Source organism: Pseudophryne corroboree, chromosome 1 (assembly GCF_028390025.1).
Source record: "Pseudophryne corroboree isolate aPseCor3 chromosome 1, aPseCor3.hap2, whole genome shotgun sequence".
NCBI lineage: Eukaryota > Metazoa > Chordata > Amphibia > Anura > Myobatrachidae > Pseudophryne > Pseudophryne corroboree.
Window position 1 is genome coordinate 327,569,723 of NC_086444.1, and position 27,640 is coordinate 327,597,362.

The 27,640-nt window shown below is 45.9% G+C and overlaps 1 protein-coding gene across 5 annotated transcripts in view; it reads left to right on the forward strand.

The window, feature by feature from the left end:
* Window positions 1-27,640, forward strand: part of GLT1D1 (glycosyltransferase 1 domain containing 1) — a 492,486-nt gene that overhangs the window by 322,489 nt on the left and 142,357 nt on the right. For all 5 annotated transcript variants that reach the window (XR_010254820.1, XR_010254814.1, XM_063964608.1 and 2 more), the window contains exon 9: window positions 19,224-19,267. Coding sequence is in view for 3 of the 5 variants with exons in the window: in XM_063964608.1 (XP_063820678.1) it covers window positions 19,224-19,267 (44 nt within the window). In the remaining 2 variants the exon portion in view is untranslated. The remainder of the gene's footprint in view (window positions 1-19,223; window positions 19,268-27,640) is intronic.

Genomic DNA, 27,640 nt, shown 5'->3' on the forward strand with positions numbered 1-27,640 from the left:
TGGTTGGATATCGAAGCAGCTCGCTTCAACCTTTCGGACCTGGCCCCCTTATGGGGTCTGCCCTCTACCTCCCGACCCACAACCTCCAAACTCCTCCCCACTATTAAATTTAACCTTAAAATTTGGGATTCCCACTCTCTGAAGATGGGTCTCGCCACTACCCCTTCACCCTTGACCCCTCTAGCAGAACCCTATGTTTCCTCCTGGATTCTCGATTACGAGATTCCGTACATGGATAACGCTGGGCTTCAAATTCCCGTCTGATTTTGCCGATCGGGGTCAATGGTTGTCCCTCCCTGACCTACAACAGAAGACCCCCTCGTACTCACTTAACCCCTTTCAATTCCGACAAATCCGGCACTTCTTGGGTTCTCTGCCCTCCTCCGCCCTGCTTCGAGCCCTCACTCCCTTTGAAAGTTTATGCGTACACTCTCACCTCTCCAAAGGCTTAATCTCCCAACTTTACTCCCTTTTACTAGATTCTTCTCTTCCCTCCTCCTGGCCCCACGAACTCGCATGGGAGTGTGATCTTGGGCCCCCTCCGGAGAGTGGAGACTGGAAGGACATGAGACTGGGGATTGCTAAATGCTCTATTGCTACTGCTTTCATAGAGACGGCTTACAAAGTTTACTACCGTTGGTACTACACCCTGGATAGACTTAACAAACTCTTTCTGTCTTCCTCCCCTGATTGCTGGAGGAACTGCGGATCTAGAGGCACTACGCTACATATATGGTGGTCCTGCCCGTCCATCATTCCCTTTTGGAATCTTGTCCACTCCCTTCTAGATTCCCCCGTGCTGAAGGATCCTTGGATCTTTTTGCTGTGCTACCCTCCCCTGTTGCTTGATAAATTCTCCCGAAAACTGACTACACATATTCTAACTGCGGCAAAATCACTGATAGCCCTTAATTGGAAAAACCCCTCTCCTCCCTCTCTTATCCCTTAAAACCAAGATTTGGCATATTGCATCAATGGAGAAGATTACATATTATCTCCATGTTTTCGAGCAGTTTTTTGGGCCCCCTGGCTCGCCGCTGAACGTAGACCGCCGTCTCCCCCCTCTTGTCCCTAGCTCCTTCCGCAGACCCATGGGCATCGCCTACTGCTCTTCCTCCATCTCCTCTCCCCCTTTTCTTCTCCTTTCTCTTCTTCCCTCCTCTTCTCTTCCTCCTTCCTATCTTCTCTCGTCTTTCCCTTGCCCTCCTTTTCTTTCCTTTTTCTGAATTCACTATTTTTAACATATGTACTGTGATTGGATTATATCGTGGTCTCCCCTTTTCCCCCATTCCCCCTCTTCCTTCCTCCCCTCCCCCCCCAAATCTGATACTTGACTACTGATGTTTTATTTTTGATTACTTTTATTGTCTATTTTAAAATTGTGGTTTCTGTTGGACGTTGGTTCTCCTGACCATTTGTCCCTTTTGTCAATGTTTGTTTGCCTACTCTGTTTAACCACGCAAAAATAAAGAATTTCAACAAAAAAGAAAAGAAAAGCTAACTTCAGCATGCTGGAACAAGCAATAAAGGACAGTTCTGTTTCATGGTAAGAATACGACTGAAATGTGGGATTCTTTTAAAATTTTGCTTGATAAGTACACTAATTTGTTCATTCCCAAGGACAGCAAACGCGGGAGTATTACATTCAAACCAATGTGGCTTATCAAGAAGGTTAAGAAACAAATGGATAAAAAGAAGTGTTCTTTCAAAGTGTTTAAATCTGCCGGGAAGGTGGGTCATTCCAGTACAACAAGGAATGTAACAAAAAATACAAAAAAGAAATCAGAGCAGCTAAAATAGAGAACGAAAATCAAATCTCCAAGGAGAGTTAACCAAACCCTACAAAGTTTTTTAAATACAGGTTGAGTATCCCATATCCAAATATTCCGAAATACGGAATATTCCGAAATACGGACTTTTTTGCGTGAGAGTGAGATAGTGAAACCTTTGTTTTCTGATGGCTCAATGTACACAAACTTTGTTTGATACACAAAGTTATTAAAAATATTGTATTAAATGTCCTTCGGGCTGTGTGTATAAGGTGTATATGAAACATAAATGAATTGTGTGAATGTACACACACTTTGTTTAATGCACAAAGTTATAAAAAATATTGGCTAAAATGACCTTCAGGCTGTGTGTATATGGTGTATATGAAACATAAATGCATTCTGTGCTTATATTTAGGTCCCATCACCATGATATCTCATTATGGTAGGCAATTATTCCAAAATATGGAAAAATCCCATATCCAAAATACCTCTGGTCCCAAGCATTTTGGATAAGGGAGACTCAACCTGTATATAAACGGTAAAAGGTTAAAAAAGGGACCTTTAAAGGTCAAGTCGTGTGTCTTGACCAATGATAACAAAGACAAAGCAGATTTATTGAACACATTTTTTTTCTTCAGTGTTCACTAGAGTGGACCTGTTGGTGGGATGCATAACATAAGCTATGAGAACTTTTACGTTGCTAAGTACTTGGTTAAATGAAGAAATAGTCCAGGAGAGACTAAGTAAAATTAAGATAAACAAATCTCCTGGTCTGGATGGACTGCACCCAAGGGTTCTTATGGAGCTTAACTCAGAATTAGCAAGGCCTTTATATTTGATTTTCTGTGATTCAGTTACATTAGGAATGATACCGAAGGACTGGCGTATAGCAGGGGTAGTCCCAATATTTAAAAAGGGAATTAAAACTCATCCCGGTAACTATAGACCAGTAAGTTTGACATCCTATAGTGGGAAAAATACTGGAAGGTATAATGAGGGATAGCATACAAGAGTACTTGGATAACTCCAAGGTTATTAATAGGAATCAGCATTTTGTGAGGGACAGGTCATGTCAAACTTAATTAGCTTCTATGAGAAAGTGAGCTATAATCTTGACCAGGGAAACGCAGTGGACGTGGTCTATTTAGATTTCGCTAAAGCCTTTGACATAGTGCCACATAAGAGACTGATCTTCAGATTAAGAGATCTTGGTTTTGGAAACACTATCTGTACTTGGGTAAGTGACTGGCTGGATAACAGGGAACAGCTTGTTGTGGTTAATGGGATGTTTTCTGACTGGGCCTCAGTGTTCAGTGGAATACCGCAAGGATCAGTACTCGGGCCATTACTGTTTAACATATTTATTAATGACATAGGAGTGGGTCTAAAAAGCACAGTGTCAATTTTTGCAGATGATACTAAACTGTTTAGAGTAATTCATTCAGACATGGATGTTGAGTCTCTACAGAACAAATTATTTAAACTGGAGGTTTGGGCAGACAAATGGAAAATGCACCTTGGGACGAAGAACAATCGGGCAGCCTATAAATTAAATGGGTAAATTGTAGGGGAAACAGTAGGTGAAAAAGATTTGGGGGTGCTCATTGATAATAGATTTAGTAGCAGATCCCTATGTCAAAGTGCAGCAACAAAAGCAAATAAGGTGTTATGATGCATAAAACGGGCAATTGAGACAAAGGGTAAGATTGTAATTTTGCCACTGTACAAATCATTGGTACAGCTACACCTCGAATATTGTGTACAGTTCTTGGCACCGCACTATAAAAAAAAGATATCTTGGAACTTGAAAGGGTTCAGAGGCGAGCCACCAAACTGATCAAGGGGTTAGAGCCACTGGACTATGAGGAAAGGGTGACTAGGTTAGATATGTTTACTCTCGAAAACAGGCATCTAAGAGAAGACATTATTAATATTTACAAATGTATAAAGGGACAATTCAAGGCTCTATCAAGCAATTTGTTTATCAAAAATGCTCTACACATGACTCGTGGGCACCCTCTGAGGTTGGAGGAGAAAGTTTCATACTAAACAAAGAAAAAGGTTCTTCATAGTAAGGGCAGTAAAAATTTGGAATTCTCTACCAGAGAAGGTAGGAATGGCGCACTCAGTTAATATGTTTAAAAATGGATTAGATAAATTCCTAGCTGAACGAACTATCCAAGGATATAGCATTTAAAGGAAAAGAATGATCGAAGAAGCATGAATTATAGCTGTTATTTCTGCAGCGGGGACACTGGTATTCCACAGGGAATAACGTTTGGATGTAGAGTAGGATCTTGATCCGAGGCTAAAAGCTTTGACTGTTCCCAGGATCCATAGTGCCGCCTCCTCTATATCCCCGCCTCCAGGCACTGGAGCTCAGTTTGTAAGTTGGTGCCCGGCATGCAGGATCACTAACAGGTGGGCTGCTCCAAGCAGCCCTGAAAAGAGCTTTTTTTCTGAAGATTGAAGACTTCAAGGGCCGCAGCATAGAACTGACAAGTGCTGGATGTCAGTCTGACATTAAATGCTGCGGCTCCATCACCTCCCCTGGTGGCGCTGTATACTCCCGTGTCCCTGGTTGCCGGGTACTTACAGCGGAGGGCTCCGGTTCCTAGCGCATAGCACACACATCCACCACTGCTCTCCATGATCGCGTGGCCGCATCAGGGAGGAGGCAAGAGGGTCCTCCATGCGGGACCCACCGTAAACCGCGATTCGGTGTGGCCTGTGGGAGGCGGGTCGCGCGCGCTGGCGTGGACACTGTGTTGGTACAGGGACCCCACTAGACCACCAGGGCAAGGGCACATGTCGGGTTTTAACCCATTTTACAAGGGCCCTCAGTACCCGGTGAGGAAGTCCAGCTAGGGGATATGGCTCCGGCCTGTAGCCCCTCCCCCAGCCCCAGGCGCCATTTTATATAAATGTTCCCATACTGGAGTTGCATATATCTTCTCCCTCATTCCCTGTGGCAGTGTTTGGCGCCATCACACTGCTCTGGGACTGCATGGGCAAAACCTCCTCTGCAAAGCCACCTGTGTAGTCAGCACTGTGCATTTTCAGGACACTTAAGTATTCTACATGTCTTTTGGCAGTGTTAGTTAAGAAATAGTGCATTGTGGCAGGGTAATCTGGTACAAGTTCCCTGTGATATACATCCAGACTTTACTGTGCATTGTTATATCTAGTGACATATATAGCTTTACTCAGTATTTCTCTGACGTCCTAGTGGATGCTGGGAACTCCGAAAGGACCATGGGGAATAGCGGCTCCGCAGGAGACTGGGCACAACTAAAGAAAGCTTTTAGGTCACCTGGTGTGCACTGGCTCCTCCCACTATGACCCTCCTCCAAGCCTCAGTTAGATTTTGTGCCCGGCCGAGGTTGGATGCACACTAGGGGCTCTCCTGAGCTTCTAAAAAGAAAGTATATAATTAGGTTTTTTATTTTACAGTGAGACCTGCTGGCAACAGGCTCACTGCAGCGAGGGACTAAGGGGAGAAGAAGCGAACCTAACTGCTTGCAGCTAGCTTGGGCTTCTTAGGCTACTGGACACCATTAGCTCCAGAGGGATCGACCGCATGGAACTGGCCTTGGTGTTCGGTCCCGGAGCCGCGCCGCCGTCCCCCTTACAGAGCCAGAAGCAAGAAGAGGTCCGGAAAATCGGCGGCAGAAGACGTCAGTCTTCACCAAGGTAGCGCACAGCACTGCAGCTGTGCGCCATTGCTCCTCATACACACTTCACACTCCGGTCACTGAGGGTGCAGGGCGCTAGGGGGGGGCGCCCTGAGCAGCAATAAAAACACCTTGGCTGGCAAAAATACCACAATATATAGCCCCAGAGGCTATATATGTGATAATTACCCCTGCCAGAATCCATAAAAAAGCGGGAGAAAAGTCTGCGAAAAAGGGGCGGAGCTATCTCCTTCAGCACACTGGCGCCATTTCTCCTTCACAGATCCGCTGGAAGGAAGCTCCCTGGCTCTCCCCTGCAGTCTACACTACAGAAAAGGGTAAAAAAGAGAGGGGGGGCACTAAATTTAGGCGCAGTATATATAACAGCAGCTATAGGGGACATAACTCAGTTAGTCCCTGCATTATATAGCGCTCTGGTGTGTGCTGGCATACTCTCACTCTGCCTCCCCAAAGGGCTTTTGTGGGTCCTGTCCTCTGTTAGAGCATTCCCTGTGTGTGTGCGGTGTGTCGGTACGGCTGTGTCGACATGTTTGATGAGGATAATGATGTGGAGGCGGAGCAGATGCCTATAGAAGGGATGTCACCCCCTGCGGGGCAGACACCTGAGTGGATGGACTTATGGAAGGAATTGCGTGCACGTGTCGACTCCTTACACAAAAAATTTGACGACATGCCAAATGCGGGACAGCCGGCTTCTCAGCTCGTGCCTGTCCAGGCGTCTCAAAGGCCATCGGGGGCTCTAAAATGCCCGCTACCTCAGATGGCAGACGCGGATGTCGACACGGATACTGACACCAGTGTCGACGACGATGAGTCTAGTTCTAATGTCCACTAAGGCCATTCGTTGCATGATTGAAGTAATGAAAGAGGTGTTACAAATTTCTGATATAAACCCAGGTACCACTAAAAAGGGTATTATGTTTGGGGAGAAAAAACTACCCGTAGTTTTTCCCCCATCAGAAGAATTAAATGAAGTGTGTGAAGAAGCGTGGGCTTTCCCTGATAATAGATTGGTAATCTCTAAGAAGTTACTAATGGCGTTCCCTTTCCCGCCAGAGGATAGGTCACGTTGGGAGACACCCCCTAGGGTGGATAAAGCGCTCACACGTTTGTCTAAAAAGGTGGCACTACCGTCTCCGGATACGGCCGCCCTCAAGGAACCTGCTGATAGAAAGCAGGAGGCGATCCTGAAGTCTGTATATACACACTCAGGCATTATACTTAGACCAGCTATTGCGTCAGCATGGATGTGCAGTGCTGCCGCTGCGTGGTCAGATTCCCTGTCAGAAAATATTGACACCCTAGACAGGGACACTATTCTGCTAACCATAGAGCATATAAAAGACTCAGTCTTATACATGAGAGATGCACAGAGGGAGATCTGCCGGCTGGCATCTAAAATAAGTGCATTGTCCATTTCTGCTAGGAGAGGCTTATGGACTCGCCAGTGGACAGGAGATGCAGATTCAAAAAGGCACATGGAAGTTTTGCCTTATAAGGGTGAGGAGTTATTTGGGGATGGTCTCTCAGACCTAGTTTCCACAGCAACTGCTGGGAAGTCAGTATTTTTACCCCATGTTCCCTCACAGCCTAAAAAGGCGCCGTTTTATCAGGTACAGTCCTTTCGGACTCAGAAAAACAGGCGTGGAAAAGGCGGGTCCTTTCTGTCCAGAGGCAGAGGTAGGGGAAAAAGGCTGCAACAAACAGCAGGTTCCCAGGAGCAAAAGTCCTCCCCCGCTTCTTCCAAGTCCGCCGCATGACGGTGGGGCTCCACAGGCGGAGCCAGGTACGGTGGGGGACCGCCTCAAAAATTTCAGCGATCAAGGATGCTTACCTGCATGTCCCCATTTACTATCCTCACCAGGAGTACCTCAGATTTGTGGTACAGGATTGCCATTACCAATTCCAGACGCTGCCGTTTGGACTCTCCACGGCACCGAGGGTGTTTACCAAGGTAATGGCGGAAATGATGATACTCCTTCGAAGAAAGGGATTTTTAATTATCCCGTACTTGGACAATCTCCTAATAAAGGCGAGGTCCAAGGAGCAGTTGTTGGTGGGAGTAGCACTATCTCAGGAGGTGCTGCACCAGCACGGTTGGATTCTGAATATTCCAAAATCACAGCTGGTTCCGACGACACGTCTACTGTTCCTGGGTATGATTCTGGATACAGTCCAGAAAAAAGTGTTTCTCCAGGAGGAGAAAGCCAAGGAGCTGTCATCTCTAGTCAGAGACCTCCTGAAACCAAAACAGGTATCGGTGCATCACTGCACGCGGGTCCTGGGAAAGATGGTGGCTTCTTACGAAGCAATTCCTTTCGGCAGGTTCCATGCCAGAATCTTTCAGTGGGACCTGTTGGACCAATGGTCCGGATCGCATCTTCAGATGCATTGCCTAATAACCCTGTCTCCAAGAACCAGGGTGTCTCTGCTGTGGTGGCTGCAGAGTGCTCATCTTCTAGAGGGCCGCAGATTTGGCATACAGGACTGGGTCCTGGTGACCACGGATGCCAGCCTTCGAGGCTGGGGGGCAGTCACACAGGGAAGAAACTTCCAAGGACTATGGTCGAGTCAGGAGACTTCCCTACACATAAATATTCTGGAACTAAGGGCCATTTACAATGCCCTAAGTCAGGCAAAATCCCTGCTTCTACAGCAGCCGGTACTGATCCAGTCAGACAACATCACGGCAGTCGCCCATGTAAATCGACAGGGCGGCACAAGAAGCAGGATGGCAATGGCAGAAGCCACAAGGATTCTCCGATGGGCGGAAAATCACGTACTAGCACTGTCAGCAGTGTTCATTCCGGGAGTGGACAACTGGGAAGCAGACTTTCTCAGTAGGCACGACCTCCACCCGGGAGAGTGGGGACTTCATCCAGAAGTCTTCACGCTGATTGTAAATCGATGGGAACGGCCACAGGTGGACATGATGGCGTCCCGCCTAAACAAAAAACTAGAGAGATATTGCGCCAGGTCAAGGGACCCTCAGGCGATAGCTGTGGACGCTCTAGTGACACCGTGGGTGTACCAGTCAGTTTATGTGTTCCCTCCTCTGCCTCTCATACCAAGGGTACTGAGAATAATAAGAAAACGAGGAGTAAGAACAATACTCGTGGTTCCGGATTGGCCAAGCCGAGCGTGGTACCCGGAACTTCAAGAGATGATCTCAGAGGACCCATGGCCTCTGCCGCTCAGACAGGATCTGCTGCAGCAGGGGCCCTGTCTGTTCCAAGACTTACCGCGGCTGCGTTTGACGGCATGGCGGTTGAACGCCGGATCCTGAAGGAAAAGGGCATTCCGGAGGAAGTCATTCCTACGCTGATTAAAGCCAGGAAAGATGTAACTGCAAAGCATTATCACCGCATATGGCGGAAATATGTTGCTTGGTGTGAGGCCAAAAAGGCCCCAACAGAGGAATTTCAACTAGGTCGATTTCTGCATTTCCTACAAGCAGGAGTGACTATGGGCCTGAAATTAGGCTCCATTAAGGTACAGATCTCGGCTCTGTCGATTTTCTTCCAGAAAGAACTAGCTTCACTACCTGAAGTTCAGACGTTGGTGAAAGGAGTGCTGCATATTCATCCCCCGTTTGTGCCTCCAGTGGCACCTTGGGATCTCAACGTGGTGTTGAGTTTCTTAAAATCACATTGGTTTGAGTCACTTAAAACCGTGGATCTAAAATATCTCACGTGGAAAGTGGTCATGTTATTGGCCTTGGCTTCAGCCAGGCGTGTGTCAGAATTGGCAGCTTTGTCATGTAAAAGCCCTTATCTGATTTTCCATATGGATAGGGCGGAATTGAGGACTCGTCCCCAGTTTCTCCCTAAGGTGGTATCAGCTTTTCATTTGAACCAACCTATTGTGGTGCCTGCGGCTACTAGGGACTTGGAGGATTCCAAGTTACTGGACGTAGTTAGGGCCTTGAAAATTTATGTTTCCAGGACGGCTAGAGTCAGGAAAACTGACTCGCTATTTATCCTGTATGCACCCAACAAACTGGGTGCTCCTGCTTCTAAGCAGACTATTGCTCGCTGGATTTGTAGCACAATTCAGCTGGTGCATTCTGCGGCTGGACTGCCGCATCCTAAATCAGTAAAAGCCCATTCCACAAGGAAGGTGGGCTCATCTTGGGCGGCTGCCCGAGGGGTCTCGGCTTTACAACTTTGCCGAGCTGCTACTTGGTCAGGGGCAAACACGTTTGCAAAATTCTACAAATTTGATACCCTGGCTGAGTAGGACCTTGAGTTCTCTCATTCGGTGCTGCAGAGTCATCCGCACTCTCCCGCCCGTTTGGGAGCTTTGGTATAATCCCCATGGTCCTTTCGGAGTTCCCAGCATCCACTAGGACGTCAGAGAAAATAAGATTTTACTCACCGGTAAATCTATTTCTCGTAGTCCGTAGTGGATGCTGGGCGCCCATCCCAAGTGCGGATTGTCTGCAATACTTGTACATAGTTATTGTTAACTAAAGGGTTATTGTTGAGCCATCTGTTGAGAGGCTCAGTTGTTTTCATACTGTTAAACTGGGTATAGTATCACGAGTTATACGGTGTGATTGGTGTGGCTGGTAAGAGTCTTACCCGGGATTCAAAATCCTTCCTTATTATGTCAGCTCGTCCGGGCACAGTGTCCTAACTGAGGCTTGGAGGAGGGTCATAGTGGGAGGAGCCAGTGCACACCAGATGACCTAAAAGCTTTCTTTAGTTGTGCCCAGTCTCCTGCGGAGCCGCTATTCCCCATGGTCCTTTCGGAGTTCCCAGCATCCACTACGGACTACGAGAAATAGATTTACCGGTGAGTAAAATCTTATTTACTTAGTATTGCTAGTCCAGTGCAGTTTTATTGCTTGTCATAACTTCTGCATTGTATATGTGACTGTGTGTGTGAATATAGCTGCTGTGTGACATCTACTCCGTGTATCTATCTCATAAGTGCTAACCCTATATTCTCTACCCTGAGGGGGGCTCAGTGCGTCAGGGCTTTTGTTTAATATAGGTGTTTTTCACAGGATATACTTGTATATTATTTTTCCCTGTGCTTTTCATTCACCATTTGCCACTTGAATCCTCTGTTTGTGCATTACATTGCAGCTGAGGGCTCAGTTACCTCCCAGTCAAGTTGTAGTAACGGGGGCAAATTCAGACCCACCTTGGGCTACTTTCTCTACATTGCTGAATACGCTTGTAATTAGACTCACGCCCCCTATGGGACCACCTGTGCCTTTACAGCCACAATTTGTCCCTACAGTTAATCCGCCATGGGCAGATACTCTGTCCACTCCGTTACAGCAATTCCATCAGACAATGGCTAAGCAGATACCTGGCCCTCGCCTGCCTAAGGCCAAGGGGCCCTCTAAGCGGGCACTTACTTCCTCGCAATCCACTCATGTTCCGGATACCTCTTCTGATGAAGAGGGTGTGTATACAGACCCCTCACACACTGATGCAGAAGCTTCTGATGGGGAATCTGTTTCACAGGTAGATGTTCCTGATCTCTTGGAGGCTATCAGGCTGATTCTCCAATCGATGATGACACAGAACATCAAGAGGCCTCTAAGAAACCTGATAGGTTCAAACGTCAGAAGGTCGCTAAACTTGTTTTACCTCATTCTGACAATTTGGTTGACATACGTCAGAAACCCTGGGAGTGTCCTGGTAAAAAGTTTACACCTCATAAGAAGATGCTAGCTCGCTATCCTCTTGCCGCAGAGCTAAGTACAAATTGGGAAACACCGCCTCCAGTGGACTCGCAAGTCGCACGGCTGGTGTTTTTTTCTACTCTGCCTGTCACTACCGTCACTTCTCTGAAAGAACCGACGGATAAGCATGTGGAGGGTTGCTTGAGATTTATACTCTCGCTGGAGCTGTGCATAGACCTACTATTGCGGCCTCTTGGGCTGCTGAAGCCATCACGGCTTGTGTTCAGGAGGTGGAAGCGGAACTGCCGTCTAACTTTCCTGATAATCTTAAACAATGTCTCTCGTATATTGTTACGGCTTCTTAATACATTCAGTAGGCGGCTTCTGATGCTGGTGTTCTGGTGGCCAAAGCAGCTACTATGTCCATTCTGGCTCGCCGGAGCCTGTGGTTACGGTCCTGGTCTGTGGATCTGGAGGTTCTCCCTTTTAAGGGGAATATTCTTTTTGGGGAAGACCTCAACAAAACTGTTGCGGATCTTGCCTCTGCTAAGACTGCATGTCTGCCTAGTACTGCTCCGAAGGCTAAGAGTACTTCATTTCGTTCCTTTCGACCTCCAGGTAAAGCAAAGGGTCAGGTGTACCTGAACAGTCACGCACTTCCAAGTCCAGTAAGCCTAAAAGAGTCTGGGCTGCCCGTCAGCCTGCTTCCAAATCTGACAAGCCTGCTGCATGATGGGGCGGGCCTCCCTCTGGGGGATCTCAGGGTGGGAGGCCGACTTCTAGGGTTTGCTCAGGCATGGTTACAGACCACTTCAGATGCCTGGGTACGGGATGTCGTCACTCACGGATACGCCATCTCCTTCCAGAAGCGTCCCCCTCGTCAGTTTTGCTCAACAATCATCCCTTCGGATCCGGTGAAAGCAAACACTCTACAGGTGGTGGTACAATACCTCCTGGACACAGGATTGGTAGTGCCGGTGCCTCTGAATCAGAGGCAGGGGGTGCTATTCAACGCTGTTCCTAGTCCCAAAACCGAATGGGTTCTCACGGCCCATTCTCAACCTCAAGTCTTTGAACAAATTTGTGCGAGTATCTAAGTTCCGTATGGAGACTCTTCGCTCTGTTGTTCTGGCTTTGGAGCCCGGGGATTATATGGCATCCCTGGACATACAGGATGCTTACCTACATATTCCTACTGCCATGTCGCACCAGCAGTACCTGCGGTTTGCTATTGGCAACCTACATTATCAATTCCGGGTCTTGCATTTTGGACTGACAACAGCTCCGCGAATCTTCACCAAAGTCATGTTGGTGATGACAGCTCTACTCCGCTGTCACGGTATCAGGATCCTGCCATATCTGGACGACTTGCTGATCCTGGCCAATTTACCAGACGTTCTGCTCCGTCATCTGGATCTGATGGTCCAGTTTCTGCAAGTCCACGGTTGGTCATCAACTGGAAGAAATCATCCCTGTTCCCTGCTCAGAGCATGGTGCACCTGGGGGCACTGTTGGGCACTCACAACTAGCTGTTGTTCTTGTCCCAGGAGAAGGTCCTGAACCTTCAGGACAGAATAAGATGCTTCCTGTCTCGCCCGCGTGTGTCGATACACTCGACGATGCAAGTACTAGGCCTCATGGCGTCAGCTTTTGACATGGTTGAGTATGCTCAGTTTCATTCCCGCCCTCTCCAGAAACTGATTCTGGCCAAGTGGGACAGCCTGCCTCACCGGATTAGATCTCACATGATCTCATTGCCTCCGGAGGTCCGTCTGTCGCTAATGTGCTGGCTACAGGACCAGCAGTTGAGCAGGGGCGTCCCTTCTGGATCTCCAACTGGGTCGTTCTGACGACGGATGCCAGTCTGAGGGGTTGGGAAGCAGTGTTGGAGCAACACTCTCTTCTGGGTCTGTGGACCTGGGAGGAGTCTCGCCTCCCAATAAACGTTCTGGAATTACGGGCAGTGTTCAATGCTCTGAGGCAGGCATCCCTTGCTATGGGGGTGCAACTTATGATTGAGGCCATTAGGGACATTTTACACATTACTGAGAAAATACCTGAGCAGGTAGAGGAGGCTTATTTTACAGACAATAAGAAAAACCCTCTTACATTCCCTGCGTCTAAGGAATTAAACGCATTGTTTGAAAAATCCTGGGAAAACTCAGAGAAAAAATTCCAGATCCCAAAAATGGTTCTCATTACTTTTCCTTTCCCTGAGGAGGACAGGAAAAAGTGGGAAATCCCGCCAGTAGTAGACGCTTCTGTATCTGGGTTGTCTAAGAAGGTGGTTTTACCTGTCCCTGGGTCCACCGCTTTGAAAGATCCGGCAGACCGCAAGATTGAGACTACTCTCAAATCACTATACACAGCTAATGAAGTAGCTTTAACACCCACTATTGCTTGTGCATGGATTTCTAAAGCTATAGTGAAGTGGTCAGGCACTTTACTAGAGGAATTAGATTCCATGGATAGAAGTGACATTGAATTGTTTTTACGTCACATACAGGATTCTGCGGGTTTCACGGTGGAAGCCTTGAAGGACCTGGGACATCTTAATGTGAGGGCTTCTGCCATGGCGGTCTCGGCATGCAGGGGACTCTGACTGCGCCAATGGTCGGCAGATGCAGAATCCAAGAAAAGTGTGGAGAACCTACCCTTCACTGGTCAGGCTCTGTTTGGGGAAGCATTAGATGCGTGGATCTCCACGGCAACTGCGGGTAAGTCTACCTTTCTTCCCACTGCAACACCACAGACTAGGAAATCTTATCCTACGTCTGCTATGCAGTCCTTTCGGACCGCGAAAGTTAAAGTCCAAATCCCCTTCCACTTTCTTTAGAGGAGGTCGGGGGAAATCCATAAAACCTGCACCAACAGGTTTCCAGGAACAGAAACCTGTTTCTGCTTCCTCAAAATTTTCGGCATGACGGTGAACCTCCCAGACTGGAGGTCGGGCAGGTGGGAGCAAGACTAAAGAATTTCAGTCACGTCTGGGCTTCATCAGGTCTGGACCCCTAGGTACAAGATATTGTTACTCGGGTACAGATTGGAGTCCCAAATCAGGCTTACCTGCTTCGTTGACAAAGTGCTATCCCTACAGGAAGCCATTAAAAAATTGCTAAGGTCAAATGTCATTGTTCCAGTTCCACCTCACCTAACAAACAAGGGTTATTACTCAAACCTGTTTGTGGTACCAAAACCGGATGGTTCGGTCAGGCCAATCTTGAACCTAAAGTCATTGAACCCTTATTTGAGGGAATTGAAGTTCAAAATGGAGTCTCTGAGAGCGGTGATCTCAGGTCTGGAGGAGGGGGAGTTTCTGGTATCCCTAGATATCAAGAATGCGTACCTTCACATTCCGATCTGGCCGCCTCACCAGGCTTTTCTAAGATTTCCACTACTAGACTGTCACTATCAGTTCCAGGCACTACCATTTGGCCTCTCCACGGTGCCGAGGGTGTTCACCAAGGTCATGGTGGAAATTATGCTACTCCTCGGTAAGCAGGGTGTGAACATAATTTCTTATCTGGACGACCTGCTGATAAAAGGAGGGAGAAATTGTTACAGAGCATTGCTTTCTCGACTCAACTTCTCCAGGATCATGGATGGATCCTGAATCTTCCAAAGTCACATTTGGAGCCGACAAGGAGACTGTCCTTCCTGGGGATGATTCTCGACATGGAAGTTCAGAGGATGTTTCTACCGGAGGTGAAAGCGTTGGTGATTCAAACAATGGTCCGGGATGTCCTGAAGCCAGCCCGGGTGTCGGTTCATCAGTGCATTTGCCTTCTGGGGAAAATGGAGGCCTCCTACGAGGCTCTACAGTACGGAAGATTTCATGCACGACCCTTCTAACTGGATCTCCTGGACAAATGGTCGGGATCTCATCTTCACATGCACCAGAGGGATACGTCTGTCGCCGAAAGCCAGAATCTCGCTCCTCTGGTGGCTGCAAACCTTTCACCTACTGGAGGGCCGCAGGTTCGTTAATCAGGATTGGATCCTCTTACCCACGGATTCAAGTCTCAGAGGTTGGGGAGCAGTCACACAAGGGGAAAACTTCCAAGGAAAGTGGTCAAGTCTGGAATCCATCCTTCCAATAAACATTCTGGAACTAAGGGCCATGTACAATGGTCTTCTACAAGCGGCACATCTTCTGAAAGATCAGGCCATTCAGGTTCAGTCGGACTATGTAACAACGGTGGCCTACATAAATTGACAAGGCGGAACGAAGAACAGAGTTGCAATGTCAGAGGTAACACGAATCATCCTCTGGGCGGAAAAGTATGCAGTGGCACTGTCAGCAATCTTCATTCCGGGAGTGGACAACTGGGAAGCAGACTTCCTCAACAGACACGATCTCCATCCAGGAGAGTAGGGCCTTCACCCAGAGGTGTTCGCAGAGGTGAGAAGTCTTTGGGGCGTACCTCAAATAGACATGATGGCCTCCCACCTCAACAAGAAGCTTCGGAGGTACTGTTGCAGGTCGAGTGACCCACAGGCAGTGTCAGTGGACGCCCAGGTAACTCCGTGGGTGTTCAAGTCAGTGTATGTTTCCCCTCCACGTCCACTCATCCCAAGTATTCTCAAACTAATCAAAAGAACAAGAGTTCAGGCGATCCTCATTGCTCCGGACTGGCCAAGAAGGGCTTGGTACGCGGATCTTCTGGAGTTACTGCTGGAAGAACCAAGGCCTCTTCCTCTTCGAGAGGACCTTCTGCAACAGGGGCCGTTCGCTTATGATGACTTACCATGGCTAAGTTTGATGGCATGGAGGTTGAACACCAGATCTTAGCTCAGAAGGGCATTCCGAACAAAGTTATTCCTACCCTGATACAGGCTAGGAAAGGAGTAACGTCTAAACACTACCATCGAATTTGGAAAAGGTACGTGTCTTGGTGTGAATCCAAGAAGCTTCCTACGGTGGAGTTTCAACTAGGGCGGTTTCTCCTCTTTCTGCAAGCAGGTGTGGATGTGGGCCTGCGTTTGGGCTCCATAAAAGTCCAGATTCGGCCTTGTCCATTTTCTTCCAGAAACAATTGGCTGTCCTCCCTGAGGTTCAGACTTTCTTGAAAGGGGTTCTGCACATCCAGCCTCCCTTTGTGCCTCCTACGGCACCTTGGAATCTTAATGTGGTGCTGCAGTTCCTGCAGTCGGATTGGTGTGAACCTTTACAGGAGGTTGATGTCAAGTTTCTTACTTAGAAGGCTGTCACACTATTGGCGTTGGCATCTGCTAGACGTGTGTCGGAATTGGGGGCATTGTCCTGCAAGAGCCCCTACTTGATTTTCCATGAAGATAGAGCTGAGCTCAGGACGCGTCAGCAATTTCTTCCGAAGGTTGTGTCGGCTTTTCATATCAACCAACCTATTGTGGTGCCAGTGGCTACTGACTCCTCAATTAATTCAAAATCCTTGGATGTTGTAACTGCTTTGAAGATTTATGTGAAGAGAACTTCTCGTCACAGAAAGTTGGACGCTCTGTTTGTCCTTTATGATCCCAGCAAGGTTGGGTGGCCTGCTTCTAAGCAGACGATCTCTCGCTGGATCAGGTGTACTATCCAGCATGCTTATTCTACTGCAGGATTGTTGTCTCCAAACTCTGTTAAGGCCCACTCTACTCGTAAAGTGGGTTCTTCCTGGGCGGCTGCCCGAGGTGTCTCGGCTTTACAACTTTGCTGAGCGGCTACTTGGTCAGGTTCGAACACGTTTGCTAAGTTCTACAAGTTCGATTCTTTGGCCTCTGAGAACCTAAAGTTTGGTCAATCGGTTCTGCAGGAGCCTCCACGCTCTTCCTCCCGTACTGGTAGCTTTGGTACATCCCCATGGTACTAATGTGGACCCCAGCATCCTCTAGGATGTAAGAGAAAATAGGATTTCAACTACCTACCGGTAAATCCTTTTCTCGTAGTCCGTAGAGGATGCTGGGCGCTCGCCCAGCGCTTCGTTTTCCTGCATTTGTTACTTCGTTGGTTAAGTACTGTTCTTCAGCCGTTGCTGACTTGTTTCAAGCTGGTTAGCTTGGTTTTCTGTTGTTATGTGTGAGCTGGTGTGAATCTCACCACTATTTGTGTATTTCCTTCTCTTGAAGTATGTCCGTCTCCTCGGGCACAGTTTCTAGACTGAGTCTGCTAGGAGGGGCCAGCCCACACTATTAAACTCTTAAGCATCCTCTACGGACTACGAGAAAAGGATTTACCGGTAGGTAATTAAAATCCTATTTTTCTTGATGATCATAATAGTAAATGCAAAAACTGGCATGTTTTGTAATTGTTATTGCCGCTTTGAATTTTTAGCAAAACGGCAGAGTATCTGTGACTTGCAAAAGTCTGTGCTTAGTAAATATAGCCCCAAGTGTCATAGGGCCAGATTTATCATAATCTGCGTTTTTTGTTCGGGCTTTCATGTGTGGAGACGTTGCCCATGGCACCTTCTAGAAGATAACAGTCTGAATATGATTGGTTGCAATGGGCAACATCTCCACATTTGAAAATTGCACTTTAGTAAATATACCCCCAAGAGTGAAGAGATGAACGTTTATGCTGTCACTCTGCTTTTGGCTTCGTGTCCTATGTGGCTAATGCACATGCACCAGCCAACCTCATCAGATGCCTACACAGAGAGTTCTGGAGGAGCCCTCTTCAAAAATGAATGCGTTAGAATACCATACAGGCTACTATAGGCTGTTGTAAGCCGCTGTAGCCATTAATGGAGAGGGTCAGGTGTACCTGAACAGTCACGCACTTCCAAGTCCAGTAAGCCTAAAAGAGTCTGGGCTGCCCGTCAGCCTGCTTCCAAATCTGACAAGCCTGCTGCATGATGGGGCGGGCCTCCCTCTGGGGGATCTCAGGGTGGGAGGCCGACTTCTAGGGTTTGCTCAGGAGAGAGACCGCTGCAGATATCAGATATACATGGTAAATCCAGAGGATTCTTAACATTTACAGGTTCCTGTTTTTGTATATATCCCTCAAACTCCTTTTACTAAATATGTCCCATAGTGCCTCTACTGGCTAAATTTCTCTGAAACATGATTAAAAAAGTTAAATTTAAAAACATCTTTGTTTTATTCAACAAGAAGCGATGCATTGGCTATATTGTTTTAAAATGTCTTGTCAGCTAATCCAGTGGTTCTCAAACTGTGTGCCATGGCACCCTGGGGTGCCTCAGGGTACTTGCAGGGGTGCCCTAGTTTGGTGGTCCAGAGCAGTTCAAATTATTTATGGTCAAGGTAATAGAAAAACCAGTGCTGTTGTGGCTTTCAGTCATAAAATATGTGGACAAACATGAGTGAACCCTGTCCCTCACCACATAACTGAACCTAAGGATGACATATAAACGCAATTTATTTAATTTAGTATTTTTTTCATAATTTCTCAAAAATAAACTAAACCTAGGGCGCTGTGACTCAGAAAGTTTGGAAACCACTGAGCTAGTCTCTTAATTATATGCTACGAAAGACATGTTTGAGAAGTCTCCAAACCCTTCAATACATCACCAATCTTTTCTTCAAACTGATCTTATCTGTGATGGCATTGGACCTTTAGGTATGTATTTACTAAAGTGCGGATTTTAAGAATTGGAGATGTTGCCCATAGCAACCAGTCAGATTCTAGCCATTGTCTTCTAGAAGGTGCTAACTAAATGATAAGTATTATCTGATTGGTTGCTATGGACAATATCTCCACTTTGGAAAATCCGCACTTAAATATTCTACTGGTGGTTGACAATGCAGATCCCATGAACAAGTACTGTACAAACATACTTGTCCCATTTTGCATTTTACGTAAGCATGATATACATATAAGCACCAATTTATAAATGCCAAAACAGTGAGTTCAGTATATCTCATTCTTGCTAGTTGACCATTCCCTACAAGGGTCTACAAAGTTTGTCTCCAGATTTCCATTCACTACAAGGGGGAATGTATCGGTAATATTTTTTTCACCCATTTCCATTCTACCCCCTAAACTCTCCAATGACCACCAACATGCATCTTTCCTATAATTTGTTGTATATTTTGCATAGTTGTGATTTTATTTTTTCTTTGTATGGTAATATTGTGGGGGAGGGGGTTTAAGAATGTTACGTAATTTTATGTAATGTCTTGCTTTACTTGCAGGTAGACCAACTATTTACAAATGAAGTGAAAGCCAAGCTGCGTAAGTAAGTATCCTACACATGAAAATAATGTATTTTTGATCGTTCTGTGTGAAACCAGTGTTAGACTATAAGGTATCCACAAACAAGCCGTGCATGGTAATATTTCTGTGGCGGAGTTCAGTATGAAATGCTTTACCTCTGGTGCAGCCACACATGTTGGCCAGCAGCCAGATCAGATGATGAGTGCAGACACAAGCTTGCAGTGTTCCTGTACCAACACGCACAATGATCTGGCCAGTTCTTATTGGGGCCACATGCTCCAAAGCATTACCAGTAGCCCGTTATACCTGCTGACATTGCAGCATGTTGCCTGGAGTAGTTCATACTGTTCATTAAATAAAGATCAGGCACAATAAACTGGGATACAACTAAAGATGTGAACCAACCCCCGTGTTTTTGGTTTTAATTCGTTGTCTGGTTTTTGTTCTGCCAAAACTGCCCTCACTGGTTTTGGATCTATATTTTTCTCTTACGTCCTAGAGGATGCTGGGGGGTCCACATTAGTACCATGGGGTATAGACGGGTCCACTAGGAGCCATTGGCACTTTAAGAATTTGAAAGTGTGGGCTGGATCCTCCCTCTATGCCCCTCCTACCAGACTCAGTTTAGAAAATGTGCCCGGAGGAGCCGGTCACAGCTAGGGGAGCTCCATAGGAGTTCTTTTAGTTTTATTATTTTAATAGAGTTTAGGCACAGGGAGGCTGCTGGCAACAGCCTCCCTGCTTCGAGGGACTAAGGGGAGGGTAGTAGTGTCTGCCCTGCAGCGTCTGAGCCACTATCTCCACTGACAGGACACTGAGCTCCTGAGGGGATCGACCGTTCCCCGCCACAGGGGATCGCTCACCCCAGCAGCATGCTGCCACCTCCTTACAGAGCAAGATGATCAGTGGAGAGTTAGTAACCGGACCCCCTGGCAAGCGGGGAGCCGGTGTGAAGATGGCGGCAACAGGGTATGTAGCGCAGTACTAACTGCGCTTCGGGACTCAGCGGTACATAGCGTGGCGATGTGAGAGGCGCCCTGAGCCAGCGCCTACACCCTACACTGACCACCAAGCCTGTCAGGTTCCCAGGATCGCTGCCAGCACTTTTCATCAGGCCAGTATAATCTTCAGAAGAGCGGGAAGCAGCGCCATGAAAGGGGGCGGAGCTTCTCAGAGCGGACCCAGCAGCATTCAGCGCCATTTTCTTGCCTGCAGAAACGCTGTCAGTGAGGGCTGTCCCTCCAAATCAACTCCAACTATCTTATACGGTACCAGGGGGTTGTAGAAGGGGGGGCAGGCTGATATGTCTGTACTGTGCAACCTATTAAGATACACAGTAAGCACTAGTTAGGAGTCTCCCTATCTTGTAGGGCTGTGTGTGGGTTCGCTCCAATCTGTGTCTCTTGCCATTCTTAGGGGGGAAACTCTGTCTGCCCTTCCCTGTGTGTGTGTGTGTGTGGAGTGTTTGTGGTCTCCATTTAAGCTATGTCCAGGGACTCTGTGTCATATGCTGCAGAGTCTGCAACTCAGGTTTTGCAGAACTCTATGGCAGTTTGGTCCGCTTCTGTTACCTCAGGGTCCCCTACTGTATGCTCCCAAAAACGTGCTCTTGCCCAGATTATGCAAGATGACACGGATACCGATTCTGATGCGGCAGACGGTGATGGGGTTGTGCTGCAGGGGGCAGCATCTCTTGCTAAAGGGGTGCAGTTGATGATAGAGGCCATTAGAGATGTGTCGAATATTGCTGCTACAACACCTGAGCAGGTTGAGGAGGCTTACTTCACTGACAATAAGAAAGCCTCGCTAACCTTCCCTGCGTCTAAGGAATTAAATGCTATATTTCAGAAAGCCTGGGAAAACCCAGAGAAAAAATTTCAGATCCCTAGAAAGGTTCTGGTTGCTTTCCCTTTCCCTGAGGAGGATAGGAAAAAATGGGAAAACCCACCCATAGTTGACGCGTCGGTATCCAGACTCTCAAAAAAGGTGGTTTTACCTGTCCCCGGATCTACCGCGTTAAAAGAACCAGCTGATCGCAAAATTGACACTACGCGCAAATCCATATACACGGCTTTAGGGGCTATACTACGTCCTACTATTGCCTGTGCATGCATTTCCAAAGCTATAGTACAGTGGTCAGGCACGTTGCTTGAGGATATGGATACAGTGGATAAAAGTGACGTTGAATTGTTTTTACGTAACATTCAGGATTCTGCAGGATTTATGGTGGAATCCATGAAAGACCTGGGTTCGATGGCTGCAGGGATATCTTCCATGTCTGTCTCAGCTCGTAGAGGACTTTGGCTGCGCCAGTGGTCTGCCGGCGTGGAATCCAGGAGAGGTGTGGAGACCCTAACCTACACAGGTCAGGCTCTCTTTAGGGAAGCGCTGGATGCGTGGATTTCCACGGAAGTCACCTTTTCTTCCCTCGGCTGCACCTGCTACGAAGAAACCTTTTTCTTCAGCTACATCCCAGTCCTTTCGGGCTGCTAAAACAAGAAAGACCAAGCCGTCCAACACCTTCTTTAGAGGAGGTCGGCCAAAATCCAAGAAACCTCCTGTGGCAGGTTCCCAGGAACAGAAGCCTGCTTCAGGCACGCCAAAGTCCTCAGCATGACGGTGAACAGTGCGGCCTGGAGGTGTGGCTGGTGGGGGTGAGACTCAGGTATTTCAGCCACGTCTGGGTGTCGTCCGGCCTGGTTTCCTGGGTGCAAGATATTGTGTCCCAGTGGTACAGGCTGGAGTTTCAAGATCTCCCTCCTCACTGATTCTTCAGAAGGCGCTACCGATTGTTTCCAAGCTTGGGCTAATGTCGCCCTTGCCGCTATACAGATGTGTCCCAGTAAATAACTTTGGGAGACTGGAACTTCCGCGGGATATATATGGAGAAGAGCCAAAGTGGGGGATGGGCTTAAAGACAAACGTAAAACTTTATCAACTTAAACACATCTGCCCAAAAAATTTGGAGAAAGGGGCATGACCAAAAAACATGGAACAAATGACCTATTTCACCGCAATTCCTCCAGCACAATTGAGAGCAGGGAGGCCAGAAGGTGTGCAATCTATCTGGGGTCAAATATAGTCTATTCAATAATTTAACATGCATTTCTGAATGATTTAAACATCTGGACATGCGGAATGTTAAACAGTATAATTTCTCCCATTGTGCTTCAGTAATGGAAACGTCTAAATCCTTCTCACAGCATTTCTGGGCATTAGACTTTTGGGACGGAACTAATGCTATGAGCGTATTGTACCAAAAAGATATATCTTTAGAGGATGTAAGGAATAACACACGGGATAAAACAGATTGAACTATAGAGCTGGGAGGAGTTTATGAATGGGGTAAGCTCTTAAACCAATGTCTGATTTGAAAATAGTGAAACAGTTCTTTATGCGGGAGGAAGAAATCATCATGTATCTGAGCAAATGAAAGAAAAGTACTTCCATCTAATAGCTCACCAAGAGTATGAATATAGCAAGCATTCCATACAGAAATATTTAAATTGGGTATTAACTTACAGCTTTTAATGAAAGAGCTGCATATGGGGCAGTAAAGCCAGGGAGTTTGCTTATTAAATTGTCCCATGCACGTAGGGATGAGGCCGTAGAAGGAAGAATAAATACGTTTATGGGGCGCAGGGCTTTTGAAGTACACAAGTCTTTTAGGGGGTAATCTATGCAGCCAACATTTTCAATGTGTGCCCACAGGGACTCGGAATGGGAGAGTTTCCAGGATTTAATTTGAGCAAGCAGACAAGCTTCTTGGTATAAAATCAAATCAGGGAGAGCAAGACCTCCTCGGTGACGAGGAAGGATCATTCTTGCACGCGCCATTTTAGAGGGATGTGATTTCCATAAGTATTTTGTCAAAATAATTCTGCATTTATCAAGATAAAATTTAAGGAAAGAATAAGGTATGGTGCAAAATAAATAATAAGCTTGGGTAGTAAAGACATTTTAAAGGCAGATAAACGTCCTAGCCAGGATATTTCATATAAAAGCCAAGAGGTTGTCATGGTTTGAAAGGTAAGTATCAGGGAAGGTAGATTTGCGTCAAAAACTTTAGAGGTGGAAGGGGGAATATGTATCCCAAGATATGTAAGCGAGTCAGATTTCCAGTTATGAGTATTCGAGAGAGTAAAGTAGCCATGAGTGTATCTGATAAGTGAATAGGTAAAGCGTCAGTTTTAGTTGTGTTTAATTTGTAATATGAGGCTTCGCTAAAACTGTTTAGTAAATAATGTAGATGAGGGAGGAGGGACACATCGTCCGCAAAGAGACAGAGTTTGTGAGAAAGTGGACTATGACTCAAACCGGGAAATGCTGTGTCTGATCTAACTTTAGCAGCTAGAGGTTCAATCCCAAAGACATATATCAAGGGTGAGAGAGGGCAACCCTGACGCATACCATTAGAAATTGGGAATGTGTCTGACAGGAAACCGTTACTAAACACCCTTGCAGTCGGTAAACTGTATAATGCTAAGATTGATGACAAAATCTGATTCGAAAAACCAAATTTAGCTAAAACAGTACTCGTATATAACTAATTTAATCTATCGAACGCTTTCTCAGTGTCTAGAGATAATAAAAGAAATCCGTCAGTTTCAGAGACCCTATCTATCAAATTAAAGACTCTGCGGGTGTTACCAGAGGCAGACACAAACCCAACCTGGTCAGGATGAATCAACAAGGGTAATCAAGCATTAAGACGGGACGCTATAATTTTAGCGTAAAGCTTTACATCACTGTTAATAATAATTTTGGCAATAGGCAGGGTCTTTGCCAGGTTTGGGAATTGCTACTAATTGGGCCTCCAGCATTTCTCTAGGGGAATTGCCAGCACGGGTGATTTCATTAAATAAAGAAGCTAAGATATTAGAGAGACGGTCTGTAAAGATAACATAGAAATCATTAAGAAATCCATCAGGGCCAGGGGCCTTGTTTGTAGGAAGAGATTTAATCGCTGACTCAACCTCGAGTGCGGTCCAAGGGTCGTTTAAGGTATCTAGTTGATCAGGAGTCAAAGAGGGAAGATTAACAGAGGATAGAAAGGACTGTATAGATTCAGAGGTAGGTTGGAACGTGAGGGGGTCAGAATGTAAATTATATAGCTGTGTATAATATTCTGCAAATTGATTAGCAATATCTAAGGTGTTCGCTAGCTTAGAACCTGTAGAGCAGGCATTCCCAACCATGGTCCTCAAGGCACACTAACAGTGCAGGTTTTAGTGATATCCAGGCTTCAGCACAGGTGACTTAATTACTAGCTCAGTTATTTTGATTTAACCATCTGTTCTGCAGCCTGGATATCACTAAAACCTGCTGTTGGTGTGCCTTGAGGACCGTGGTTGGGAATGCCTGCTGTAGAGGAAAACAAATTTAATTCTGTTACGAGCTCGCTGAGCTCGTAGTCTGCGAGCAAGCATTTTACCAGGTCTATTGCCAACTAAGTAGAATTTTTGTCATAGTCTATTTAGAGCTGCTTGAGTTCTAATAACTAAAAATTTTTGTAACTGGCTACGAATTTCAGAAAGTTCCTTGCGTAAGATCCGAGTGGGGTGGTGCTTATTTTTATCTTCAGCTTCTTTAAGTCTATGTTCTAGGTCTAGTTGGAGTTGTTTGGCTTGTTTTTTAAGTGTAGCTCCAGCTTGAATAGCGAAACCGCCGACTACTGCCTTAAATGCACACCAGTAGGTTTGCAGAGAAGTATCAGAGGGGAAATTAGTATCTGTGTAGAGAGAGATAAAGTCAGAAATAATCTTCTTTGCTAACGGGTGAGATAATAAATGCGGAGATAGTCGCCACGGTCTAGGGGGTATAAATATGTTATTAATATTCCATTTCCAATATAACGGTGTGTGATCGGACCAGGTGATGGGTAAGATATCCATTGTACCAGAATTTTGTAAGGTCCATTTATCACACAGAACCAGGTCAATACGGGAGTATGAATTATGAACTGGTGGGAAGAATGTATAGTCTCTACCAGAGGGATTGTGAATGCGCCAGATGTCATATAGGTCAAACTCAGCCAATACATTACGTAGCGCCAATGAAGGGCCAGGCCGGGTTTTGGGTTTTGTTGAAGATGGTTGAGTCGATTTTTATCTAGTTTCGGATCTATTACTAAATTAAAGTCACCCAGTAGAATTAGGGAACTGGCCCGAACCTTTTGGATAATTAAGTATAGTTTCCTAATAAAGGCCACTTGATTCAAATTGGGTGCATATAAAGAGTCTATGGTAACAGGTTTATTTTCCAAAGTACCCATGAGTATTGGATAGCGACCCGCTTTATCAGCAATTTGAGATTGGAGGGTGAAGGGAACATTATCCCTGAATAAAAAAAAAACAGATAACCATGATGTGCGCTTGCCTGCTGGTGGAGTTATATCCTTTTCAATTTAATTGTTTATTAGTGTATGCTGCTGCTTCCCCCTGTTGAAGTAATTGCCAACCTCAATTAAATCAAGTTAGAACAAAGAAAAATATTTGGGGATGTGCTACTCCACTAACAAATAATTTATTTGTATTTATAAATATATAATGAATTCATATACAACACTATAAACGGTAATGTGTATTAAGTTAAAAAAGCATGTTTATTTTCTCATAAAAAACAAACACACATAAATGAATATACTGTTAAGACCTATGCATGATATTCTTAATGTAGACTTGTTCGTACGACTTGGAAACGTGATACTTCTTTTCTTATGCTCTTATTACACCATATAGCCTCAAGTCCAATACAATGTATCACTGTCCTTATTGCAGAGGCTCTTAGAATTTCAATGATGATAGAACTGAAAAAGTCACGTGATTTACAGCTGTGCACGGCTTGTGATCAAAATTTTACATGCATGTAAAGTTGTATCTCACCCACTGTGGCTTTCCAAATGAAAATCCTTTCTCCACTTATTCCCCCTGGTTCCAAAGCATATGCAGCTTAACCCCTTAGTCCTCCGCTGTTGGTTTTGCTGATCAAAAAGCAGTGCTGTTTTGCCGGGACTAATGGTTTGCTGTAGGTTCCAATACAACTGGGGTCCGTGGTTTGCTCACAGCCAAAGTGGTAGATGGACTCCTTGCAGTCCCTGAATAAAACAGCTACTCCGTTTCTTTTAAAGGGACCGTTAACAAAATAACCTACGGTATATCTTTGATCTTTCAATATAGAAGGGTTGTTGGAGGAAAAATGGGTTTCTTGTAAAGCTACTATATCTGCTTTATATTTGTAAAAAGAGGATAAAGCTAACCGACATTTGTTAGGGGAATTTAATCCTTTAACATTTAGTGAGAGAATACCTACCATGGTAATTCAGTCAGAATGCGATGGAGCTGACGACATCCCAATAGGAGGGGGAGGTGAGGGGAGATAAAAAAGGGCAATGGAAACAGGAACATTATAAAGAAGAGGAAGAAAAAACAAAATGACCCAGTATATCGGGTCTGCATAGCTACTGCAGGGGAAAAAGAATACAGTAGATAAACGAGGGGCGGGTGGACTCGACATGCCACCCAGGGTCAAAGAGAAAACCAAAGAACATATGTAAAGAGAACAATAAAGGCACATCTCCAACTATGTAGAATTGGCATATAAAAAAAAAAAAAAGACATATCCGATCCGATCAGGAGAGATGTAGCCTTCAACCATATTCAATGTGTGCTAGTAAGATAGACTAAATAAATATATAAACTCAGTTTAGCCCTATCAGAAGTACATAAACAGAACCAGCATTAAGAGTTTGTAACTCACTGGATCACAATAATCAGTAACATTAGCATCAGTCGAACTTATAGTAAGACATAGAACTCTAAAAGAGTATAGGAGGACAAGTGAGAACAATAATTACGGAACACGTTCAGGTAGTTGACCATTCCGAACGAGGTGGGGGACGTCTCTCGGAAGGGGACGGTAGTTTAACAGAGATGTCCCAGTCCGCAAGCAGTTTCACTCCGGCTTCCAGTTCTGATATAATAAACGAGGAACCGTCATAAGTGACTATCAATTTCACTGCCCCATCGGTATCGGATTTCTTGGACCCGAAGGGCAGATATGATAGGAGCCAAGCAACATCTCTTAGAGATAGTAAATGCGGAAAAGTCCAGAAAAAGTTGCAGTCCACCTAAAGCGTCCGAGTCCTGTGTTACGAGTTGCTTGAAGAATACGCTCTTTAACAGTAAAGAAGTGGATCCATAGCAACGTGTCTCTAGGTGAGGAGTTAGCTAGAAATCGAGGCTTAGGCAATGAGGTCATTGTGTGACGTCACCAGTTCCTCCATCTTGCGCTCGAGAGCGTCTGTCCTATCTCCGATAGCTGTGAGTTCGACTTTGACTTCACGTATGGCAGCGGTCAGGTCTTGGGTCAGATCTTATTTGAAGGCCGCCAAGAC